Source organism: Larimichthys crocea, chromosome VI (assembly GCF_000972845.2).
Source record: "Larimichthys crocea isolate SSNF chromosome VI, L_crocea_2.0, whole genome shotgun sequence".
Lineage (NCBI taxonomy): Eukaryota > Metazoa > Chordata > Actinopteri > Sciaenidae > Larimichthys > Larimichthys crocea.
The window spans coordinates 11,457,324-11,469,369 of NC_040016.1; the positions used below are offsets into that span (position 1 = coordinate 11,457,324).

At 38.4% G+C, this 12,046-nt stretch overlaps 1 protein-coding gene across 1 annotated transcript in view; it reads right to left on the reverse strand.

The window, feature by feature from the left end:
* Positions 1-12,046, reverse strand: part of ca16b (carbonic anhydrase XVI b) — a 92,368-nt gene that overhangs the window by 40,130 nt on the left and 40,192 nt on the right. The window contains exon 3 of the mRNA XM_019262508.2: positions 3,504-3,683. Within this exon, the coding sequence (XP_019118053.1) occupies positions 3,504-3,683 (180 nt within the window). The remainder of the gene's footprint in view (positions 1-3,503; positions 3,684-12,046) is intronic.

Sequence of the window (12,046 nt, forward strand, 5' to 3'; positions counted from 1 at the left end):
TCCGTTTCCTCATGAATTTGGTAAGGAGTCGTTTGAAATTTTACTGAGAAATGTTTTGTTGAAGAACGCCGGTTGAATGGCAGCCAATCAGCTCGATCACAAACTGGATCAAGGCACAAGGGAATGTTGTGAAACAAGTCTCAATGAACTTTTAAGATCTATTCACTCTGTTCTTAATTACAACACTGACTTTTAAATAGTATGTTAAAGCCCCTTCATGCAGGATTTCAACATTTCGACTTTAGTATCCCCTGGTGAAAAAAGACACCGTGGGAGACAGCAATACACGTTGTTTAATATGGCCATGATTATTAAGAAAAATGCTTAAAATTCCGCATCCATCGTGTTAAAATTTCTTGTCTTAAACAATATCGTCAAATATATTAAACTTAGTTCCTGTTCAGATGTCTTGTACACATGAACTCTAGCTGTAGCATGCAAGTGTTTTCAACAAAAAAAAAGCCCTAAAAACCCACTTCACACTTTCGATGTTGAGAAAGTTCCACTCGCTGTGTGGTTCTTGGCCTGATCGCTGAGGTTTTGTTGACAGAACCAATGAGAATGCAAGAGACTGCTTGTCGGCAGTGTTTATTACCTGGCCAGAAAAGTCGATTTCCCCATTTGCTGGCCTACCTTGGTAGTGACAGCACATCGCTCCCCCCCATGGCAGAAATCACAGTGAACATGAGTTCATCACCCGGGATGCAGTGATGAACTGATTTCACTATTAACCATAGATTAAAATGGGGTAATGGTGCGAAGTCGTGGTGAGTCAAAAGTTGGGCTTTCCGTGCAATGTAAACCAATAAATGTCATAAGGCAGGAAAATGAGCACTGCACCATTAATACATTTAAAGCTCATCAAAATGGCACATGCAGTCCCCTCAAGGACATAACACTTACATAAGAGATGTTCTCAATTTCCTTTTTTTTTCATTTTTACTAGAACTTCAGGAAACAAACAAAAGTGCTCTTGTGATTTTATACACCTGCCTCTGCAGTACTGTGAAATAAATGGATGGATTATAAGCGTGAAACCAGGATTTTCCCCTCAGACTCAAAATCGTAGCATCAAAGTCTATAATCGTTGCATTCCTACTGTGCACTACCTGCGAGTTAGTGACTAGCTGGCAAACATCGTAAAAGATTTAGCAGCTAAACAGCTTGATATTTCCCTCAGGAAGGAGAGCGAATAATGGACAGAGTCCAAATAAATGATGTTTAACTGCTGGATGTGTAAATAAGCAAACCCTTGCCATGTCAATCCAGGTGATCATATGTCAATGTTGTGCCCACAACTTGTTCCTGCTGCCCGAGTTGGTGGGAAAAACATAGCCTGCTACTTTATATTCAGGCTTTATGTTTGTGATTAAACATTTGACACTGGAAGCCTACTGCATGAAAATGGATACAACGATATATAATATGACTCACTGCAGCTTATGACAAGAGTTCTTGTACTCTTGACTTTTCATAAAGCAAAGTGTAATAGACAGATCTCTGCTTGGTTCCAGAGGACCTCAACACTGTGACAACCATGCAATGACAACAATGAGCTTGGCAATGTTTGACATCATCTTCAAGTGGAAGCGAAGTAGGATTCAACAACAAAAGACTGCCAAGGAGGACACATTAAAAAGATTGTGTACTTGGTAAATGCAACATATCAAAAAGACACAAGTCATGATGTGGAAAACAAAACACAACTCGCAAGGACATAGAACAACACATTCCATTCACAACTTGGGCTCAGTTTTCCAACAAACACCCAAGGACGGATCTTTGTTAGAAGAAACGTGGTTCATGAATGCATTCATCCACATCTGACATGAATGATAAAGCAGGTCAGTGCAACCCAGAAAATACAGAGGTGGAAGAAAGATTACTGCTAATAATCAGAAAACCAATTAATTCAACAGAACTTGTGAATTTGTGGCGTATTCAACGTCTAAAATGTCATTTGAGATTAGTGAAGTATTTTTGAAGTGAACACGCGTTATATTCATCTGGTTTAGGTAATACTTAAATTTACTATTCAATCAAAAGATTTTAGATTTCTGTGAGTTCAGTCTATCATGTCATGGTCTTTCTAAAAGGGTAGCACTAATGGAAACCTAGTTACCGTTTAGAGCAAACTAATCAGTTCCACGACACCGAGAGGTGACTTGCTAAATATTTAGTTGTCCTCTTCTAAATGTTGTTGGCATGATATTATTTTGTGGTAATATTGTTCAATTATCCTGCTTTTCACACTGCTTAGCTATCCAAAATTGTCTCCCTGTGCCCAAATTTACAGCCAGCCATGTTATTTCCATCTTTGTAAATAAGCAGCTCGGAGCACCGCACGACTGTCCCAGTGGCCTTGGTTGTCACGGGGGCTAACAACTCTCATTACGATCAAACGCAAAACATGAAACTCCTCTCTGAGAGGAACAGTGCCAAAAGCAGAGGAGCTCAATTAAGGTCAGGGTTTTCACACAAATGGTCTACAGATTAGCTGATTGGAAAAAAAAAAAAAAAAAAGGCAATGGTTTGAAATAGCAGTTAATCAACTAAGCTGCAAAATATCCAGTAGAAAAAGCATGAAGGCCGATACTAGTAGTGAGTGGTAAGGATAACATCCTTTATCACTGAATATAGAGTTTTTTAATTTCATGTTAAATATGTTTTGTGGAGTGGTACATTCTGTGGAAATCCAATTTAAACCAGTTTCTAGATAAAATCACCACCACCACCATTTCATGGCTATTTCATCCTTGTTTGTTTTGTTTTATAGATGCTTCATGTCCTGTACCTCATCCTGTTCCTGTCTCTTTTTGTGTTTTTCTTTTACTTTATCCCTGTTTCAATCATTGTTTCTTCTATAAAGTCACTACTGTTTTGTTTTTGCACCATTCAAAACAAAATCTCCACATGAAACGTCTGGTTTCAGCTAATCCAGGGGGCTATCCAATATTGCCATCAGGCTTTCCTGCTGGATAATTAGCAACACTGCCGGTGCCTGCGATGATCTGACACAGTGGTTCTCAACCTTTTAGAGTTGTGGCACCCTCCCTGGCCCAGAATAATTAGGTTAGGTTTTCGGATTTATTTAAGTAACAGCACCTTCACAGCTAAAAGTCCACATGTGTGCTTTAGGCCTAAAAGAATACTAATAGTAAATGAAATACATTCTTATATCACTGGAGGCAATTAAGCCTCAGTAAATCGCCTTTACTATCTAGTGTTTGTGAGTTTCTGTCCCCTATGTTGAATGTATTTTAAGAAATTATTTTTATTTTATTCTCCACAATCATTTGGCAACCCCCTTGGCTGTCCTGGCTCCCAGGCTGAGAACCACACAACCAGAAATCAAATGTGTAAAAGAGGTAGACATCTTAAGTTAAACTATATGGCTGAATCTCTGCCCAGCTCGACCTCCGAGATTTAAATTTTGTATTTTGCAAATTTTGTAATCAGTGAGTTTTAAAGTGCTAGTCCACAACAGCTTTGGTGATGCATACCTGTCTTTCCTGTGTTTTTCATGGTGGTCTGGTTGGAGGACTCAGTACTGAACTTCTCAAGCACCAGCGCCTGATACTCCTCTGAAACCGAAGCTTGTTCATCGGAAATGTCCACAGGTGATTGGTTCTTCGCGGCACATTCTGGGTATGAGGCTGCCCAGCCTCGAGGTCCATGGCTTCCTGCAGACAGAGAAGAAACAAGAGCTTATGAAAAATGCAGACTGGTGCCCAGAAATCTCCTTTGTCTCAGAGTTGGGGCTATAACACACACACACACACAAAATTATAAACACTGACAATATTACTGCTACAGCAACAGCCAGGTTTCAATATGCCCTTTATTGGAAATTGAGAAAAAAGAGGACAATGGTTCTTTAGTATTCATTTAGCTGCTGTGCCCTCTAAACCCTTCCAACAGCTGGGAAAACATGTAAACACAATGAAAATTCATCATCTGGCTAGAGGCAATCCCAGCGCTAATTGTCCATATATGATATAAATATCCAAATGAGGCTTATTCCTACAGTGCTACACTTAGTGAAACTGAGCCTAGTATGTGTTCAGAGTTAATGTGGGTTCTTTGCCTTGGATGTGTTTAAAAAAAAAAAAAAAAAAACTAAAGAAACATTACACCAAATGGGCTATTCCAAGAGAAAATACTCCACTTTAACAATTCATGTGCAGAAAACGCTGTAAACGAACTTCCTATACAATCCCCATCCACTCTCTGCTCTTTTAATCCTCTATCCCCTACAGTGTCGCTTCTACAAAGGAATAATCCACAACCGACAGGGGTCCCCTTGATCTCTTCTCGGGTACAATGGGCCAATGCAACAACAAAAGCTGTGGGATCAGGGGAACAAGGAAGCATGCATGGATTTTAACTTTTCTGGGTTAACACAATATTCATGATCCCATTCCCAACAGATATAGGGCAACTTTGCTACTGGCTCATGAAAATGATATGAGAACTCCTCTTTACTGAAACACCCCGTATCAAGACTGGCTTTACGTCTTGCTCTGAATAAACACCTTGCTGCTGATGACACTGTGCTTCAGTCCCACGAAGAGACGGTGCCTTTCAGGATTAATTTTGAAATATCCAATGTTTCACCACGTCAACCAGAAAACAACCGTAAACATGCACGAGGTGTGTCAGGCACAAAAACAAGAATCATTTCATTCACCTCCAATGAATGTCACCAGGTTAGAAAAAAAAGGTGCACTACACACCGTTAAGCCCTTGGAAATACCTCAGATTTGTCCAGTGACTTAAATTAAAATCAATTGTCTTCTAAACACCACCTGAAAGATTATAGACTGGTGAGGTCTGGAAGGCACATGGATTTGAGCTGCATTTCTAATTAATGCTACTGCATTAGCAAGCAGGATTAAATTTGTCAGTCATGGCTTTAGACTTAGCAATATGTCCATGCACCAGAACAACACCAATATTTCATACCCTGGAACAGAGCCCATTATGAATACACTACTATTACTATGAGGCAAGCTGCTTATATATAAATGAAGTGACTATTTAACTTATTTTAATGAAAAGTGGTCGGTGCATAAATAAATTTAAAAAAACTATTCAGCTTTTATGGAGAAAAATAATACACACATTGATCTATTATATTTAATTTATGTTTGCTGACAACTTAGCCATAACATTACAAACTCTAATAACTTACTACCCTGTAATTTTGGTACACATGGAAAAAAAAAGTTCCACATCTAGCAAAGCTAGATTCATTTATTTTAGCCTCATGAGTTGGGTTGATGAAATATTCAATATTTAACTCACAATTCGTAGTCATGTTGTGTAAAAATCCCAACACAACTGACATCTATTAAACCCGTCTATTATATTACAAAAAATATAATACAATGCTTTTATTTTAAGAAACATTATCATTAGCCAACATATAGTTATCTGATTTTTTACCAAACTACCAAATATCAGCATCAGCCTTAAAAATCCAACATGGGTCAGGCTATTAATCAAGACAATATTATATTAGTTCACTCGTTTGCTCACACTGTTGTATGAATTTTTTAGAGTACGTCTCTGAATGTTTTCTAGGACAAACGATGGAGCTCAGACTGAAACTGTGTAGGGTTAGCTGTATATTTACACAGTTTGGATAAGTATTGTTGATAAAGTAGTACACACTTGAGGCACTTGTACAATTGGATACGACTTACTCCCATCCCAGCTGTGTTTGAAGAAAATATATATTCTCGTTGGCAGAGCTGTCTAGAGTACAATGCCTCCAGTTGCTTTGAACATTTACCATTCCCCTGACCGACAAAGTGAGCTATGTGGGCTACCAACAATAAAAAAAATAAAAAAAATCAAAAAAAATCATGGTTCTCCAGTGGGCAATTTCAAGCCCCATTTTCTTGCTTTTCTTCTTTCTCCTCTAGAGTGAATCGTGGCAAACTACAAAAAACATTTTCACGTGTTGTTGAGATATACAGGGCCTCACAAAACATGACTGACATATTTCACAACAACTATAATTTCTTAGGTCAACTGGAAGGAGAATAGATGTTGACTCAGAATATGAAAAAAAAAAAAAAAACGACACAAAAACAAAATCAATAGCTTAACAAATCAGAAACGCATGATGCAAGAAGCAAAGTGTACTGAACCGAGTAAAATGTGTCACAGGTTGAAGTGAAACTAGAGAGAAGTGTCATCTTTGGCTAATTTTCCATTAAAACACACATTACATCCCATTTACTGTACTGCAAGAGATATAATTCTGCCTTTCAAGAAGAGAAAGGGAGGAGCAGCGCTACAATCAGATAAGTGAGGGTTGCACAGCAGTCGATTAATCTGTCTCATTGCCATCCATCAGAATGACTATAATCCTAGTGGTTAAGACTTTCCCCCGCGCAAGCCATGCCACTCTATCAGGCTGAGGTGAACAAATTAAAAATAAGTACATGTTTTAAAATGTTGTAGATTGATTTATCTAAAACATTACACGCCACATTTGCAACTATATTCGGCATATGGCTCCGACAGAACGGCACACTCGCGTACACACACGCACTTGGCTGCACGACACATTTGTTCTAATGAAAATCTTTATAGCTGCTATAAGGCAATTCATGCAGTATACTGATAGTTTTATATCCTTATGATGGACAAAGATGAGTGAGTTACGCTGATGTTTCAGCTCGCCTTCCATGAACGTAACAATATTTGGCAGAATTTATCGGTTACCATTGTTGCTGGGTAAAGTCCGGTCCTCTGTAACAGTAACCTACCCTGGGTGAGGATTCCTGAAATACCACATACGGCTCTGATTTGTGGAAATGGGAAAATCAGTCTGATTATAGGGCTAGTACAGTAACTACCTGTGTAAAGCACTTGATGCCCAGCTGGACTGTAGTACACAGCTGCTTGAGATGAGATTGAATGGTACATAAATTAGCAGTGTTACCATAAAATAAAACACGAATCACAGCTGAATGTTAATCACAGTAGAAGGAGGTTTTTTTTTTCTTTTTCTTTTTATATCTGTTTTGACCTGAAGATAAGCTGAGCAAATGATCCGTCTCTCATCATCTTCGACACTTCTAAGGTGTAATTCAAAACAATACAATAGCCCTGCAACAAAGCCTACCTCTGTGAAGCTTGTACTGTTCTATATTTATTGAAACTGTGAAAGTGAGGTGTGATTTTTTGATTTTAGAGTATTTAGCTTGCCGTGCTATTATTTGTTCTATGTGTTTTTGCTCTTTCTAATGAAAGATACATTGAAATATATTTCACTTGCTTCACAGTGACTATCAGTAGTGTATTTGTATACCAGGCTCGCCCTGGAAACGATGATAGCACCTTTATGGACAGAAATGTCTAAAATAAACAGTATGGACTGATTAATCTGGTCAGCTGTTTACAGTAGGAAGTAGCAACTTCTGATTGCAAGAGATGGATGAAACATGACTCATTTGTGTGTGTGTGTGTGGTATCCTTGAAGGATTCACACAATGTGTCAGTGGCATTATGTGTAAACAATAACTGTTTATGAAACATACGGATGTCTCAGTTTCAATAACATTCGGCACAGATCTGATGACAAAACGTCTACGTCAGGATTTTGAGAGAGATTCAATAATGTCTCCATTTTGTTATTTTGGATCTATACTTGAATGCAGCCCAGAGATGTTTATAATGTGTGTACTGTTTGTTAATCCAATCCAATCCTGTTCTGGGCTCACTTCTGTGTGCTCTGACACCACTCTCTGCCATCTACTTGTTTTAAGTAAAACAGGCACATGTTTCTCTCAATCTGGCACTTTCAGTTCCAGGCGTCATCCCATTAACCTTGGGATAAACAGCCTTGCCTGTGCTACCATGGTAATGCTGACAGAATGGCGATTGCCTTGTCATTTCCGTTTTGTCCCTCGGAGAGAAAGCATCCATGCTGTATGCTGCCTGGCAGACCTCCCAGAATTGGCACACTGGCACTTGCAAAAAAAAAAATCTACGCTGATCAGTCCATATGTATGAGTGGCAGTGACAACAAAACATGGCCAGCAGAAATGAGGCACGGTGTCAGGAGCACAGAGGAGGGTCACAACTGTTGTCTTAGATGGAGCAGTGGTAAGTGAGATCAAGCCTTGTGTCTCCTGCAAAACTCTTTCAGTGAATGCAGGAGCATCGGATAACATTTTGAAACAACATTCCTGGTGTCAGTTTCAATATGCTGATAACACCCCAGATGGTGGAGACACAGGCACTGCAGCACTGGGGAGTATCAAATGTCCAGGTTAGACAGCTGATGAGCTCGGGGCTTGTGCAAGGTGAGGACGGGTCGGAAATATCCACTGAGTCTGTCAACTGATGACCAACTAATGACAGATATTTTCTCTTATATTAGCCAGTAATATTTAGGATGGTTTCTGGCATCTCTAAAATCATAGACTTATTGAAATGTATGTGATCTCTCAGTGAAAACAGGTCCAACGTGGCGACAACATCACCTCGCAGGAAAAAGTCAAATTAGTCAAACTTGGAAGAATCAAAATGTGGAAGAGAAAACAAGTGCAACTGGGGTAAATTTATTACATAAACCGTCACTGTGTAAACACCAAAGAAACTTCAGCTTCTCAGACTGCGTAAGCTTTGACATTTTGACATGTCATAGTAGGAAACTAGTAGGTGTATTAATGATTGCTGCACTTAAGTAAGAGGAGGAATTGCTATTGTGTGTGCTGGTTACTGGGACACTTAATAGCACTGATGGTTCAGATCCATTAAGCCGACCTGTGTGTTTCCTGCTGTGTGGTGGACTGTAAAGCCAGATAGATCAAAATATCCATTCATAAAGTCATGCCGCTAGCACATTTCTTTTTTCTTCAAATGAGCCAGAAATACCTGATGCGGACAATGTAGATACATATTCTACCTATTTACAGCAGTATATATTCATCTAATATGGATCTTCCACATGGATGGAGCCTTTACTGTGTAAGTGGAGAGCTTTCCTGGCTCCTTTACTCAAAATGAACTCCAGCATCATACAAATCCATGTACTTCTCTGCCATAACAAGCATATCCCTCTCCTATCCACTGTAAACTGCAATATTTTTTTGTGCAAAACAAACCAACAGTCTTTGTCCCTTCCTCCAGCATCGCTTCGTTCCACTGTCTCTGCCCTACAGATCTCTTTACATGCTTCCTTGCAGCTCTGTGACCTAATGGCTGGGATGTGACGAAGGCAAGGGAGAGAGTTCAGCGCATAGCTGAATGAACTGTGAGAAAAAGAGAGCAGACTCTACTTAACGATGCCAATTATGAGCATTTAACAATAAAGATACTGTCTCCCAACTGCAGCGGGTTTAACAACCAGCCACGGTGGATATAACTTCTTGGATTCACTAATACCTAGAGTCTAACTGCATGTAAGTACAATCAAAGTGAGGAAAATCATTCTGGCAAAATTGGGGCAGCCAATTTTGGTATCTGAATGTTCCCGACTCCAAATGAGGTCACGCTGCCAAAACTACAAAATGTTACACCAGAGTGAAATGTGTGACTAAACAACCACCAAGGACAGGGTCATTTGTTGCTGTCATTACTGTACAGTTAAACAAGTAGAATATATTTCTATTACTAAAAAAAAGAAAAAACGTCACTGAGAAGTTTCACCACACCCACAGAAGTCTTACTGAGATAAACAGTGGAAGCTTTCACGCAAATGAAAGAATGTTTATGAAAGTGAATCATCAATTGCAACAATTAGCCTTCTGTCTCTGTGTGTGCATGATTTTATATTCATAGGGAAGTGTACTTTCAAAAGGAGTTTCTTGTCAGATTCCTTTATTGGCCAGTCTGCATAAGACGCCTCAATTATCAGTGAACCATGAAGGTAAAAACCATAATGCCCTCAGTGGGCGTCAGTAGGCTTCAAAGACAAGTGAGAGAATATGAAATGAAGAACAGTGTTTTTTTTTTGTTTTTTTTAACCAAGGAATTATAAAACGCAAAAATAATTGCAGTCCACTTCAGTGCTCTTAAAAGGTTTTTTTTTTTCTCAACATTGTCCAACATCTAACTTCTCAAAGGAGATCTGAAGGAACAGGTACTCAATATATCAGCACAGTTTGCAAGAATGGAACAAGGGCAAGGCATCTGGGGTCACTGCTGGGGACACGCAGGATGATGAATGAGTGAGTCTTCAGTTACACTTCAAATTAAAATAGGTGCATTTATTTGACCTTGTCAGAACTGACTGTTCTGACTGTCATGGACAAAAGGTAGAAGAAGTAAAAGCACCAAAAATAATCTTTTTGTATTCCTTCTCTGGGACAACAGTGAGAATTAAGGCTGAGCAAGTTAATGAAAATGACAATATTTGGAAAGCTGAGAGTAGAAAGTCGGACATCCATGTTTCTTCAAGATAGGATGACCAGAAACAAGATATCATTTTTGCTAAATGTGTAGCAAATGTAATGTAGCAAATGTGCTATTTGCTATGGCCTTCAAATGTGATTAATAAAATCTAAATATATGTGAGGTAGGTTTAGGTTAGCTTTGCAATAGAGCTGCATTAGTCCAAATAGAACATGAATCAGCAGCAATTTTAATAATCAACGAACTGCTTAAGTCATTTTTAAAGCAAAAATAAACTGATGTTTTACAGATCCAACAATTAATCAAGAAGATAATCTGCAGATTGCAACTAATGATTATTGCCATTATTGACTGAAGAATTAATATAGATCAGGAGTAAACAAGACTAGGCAGGATTAGTCATTACAAGTAGATAGTCTAGACTGTTTTTCAGGGAGGATACAAGGTTGAGCTACAATGAATGTACAAGGTAAAATCTCCTCTCATGTAAATACATATTTAATTATTGCACAACCTTCACATTATACATTTTATTCATCATTACTTAACAATCTACAATAATGTTATATTTACCAGCCGTGACAGCATTGGTTACATGCTGCGACAGTGTTGGCTGATATTGTTTTCACCTTGTGAGTGAGTGTGTGTGTCATCATGGCAATATGTGGTCCTGGAGACACATACCTCAGCGGGAAATACCACTGTGATGTTTTTCCAATACTAGCAGGTGCCCGTATATCTATCAGTGGACGGACATTGTGATAGAGTCACGAGATTGTACAGGTCTGAATTTGAGAACAAAATGAAGAAAGAGCCGGGAGATGGATGTGGACTAAACGTCATAATGTAGTAATGACAACTGAGTACTCATGGGTCACAATGTCATGTTGAAAGGCATTGTGGTCGGTCTCCAGTTTCCATTATTTTAAATTATATTTTACGCTTTAAAATAATATTCAATTTATATTTTAGCTGCTGCGATATTTTACGTCTTGGATTCTAATTAGATTTTGTTCCACTTAAATCATTTTTCTTTGTACACTTTTTTATAGGCAATATATCTGTAGAGCACAACTGAAGGGAGCCCGAGATCCAAGAACTTTATTGCGAAAGACTGCTTCGCTGTAATTGTTGTGTACATGCCAATAAAAGTACTTGAACATTTACAGTCATGGATTTCAATCTGAGTAATGCAATTCATTAAAATTTCTCGTGAACATATTAATAAATGAAAAATATAATGACATTTGTTGTGTGCATATTCAAATTCACCAGATTTGACAAACAAGAGTACAAAAAAATAGATCAGCATCACAGCAGGTTATAACAGAATCAAAATATAGTTAATATAGTAACTACTGTTTTAAAGGGGGGAGAAAAAAGGGGAAAAAAGGAGAAGAGAAAATGCTGTATATGTGAATAAGATGTGAAGCATAATTATTAATAAAGATATACTTTAAAAAAAAAAAATGTTGCTATGTTACTACTGTATGGCCATGGAGTAATTGTATTCCTATAGCACATGAATCTTTGAATCTTGAAGCAGTCGGGGGACAATGGAAGAAGCTGTGGGACAGAACGGAGTGTTGTAGCATAGCTGCTCCCACATCTGGAGCAACACATCTGTCTGCTCTGTTCTAATCCACAAAACACGTAAAAAAGGTATTTA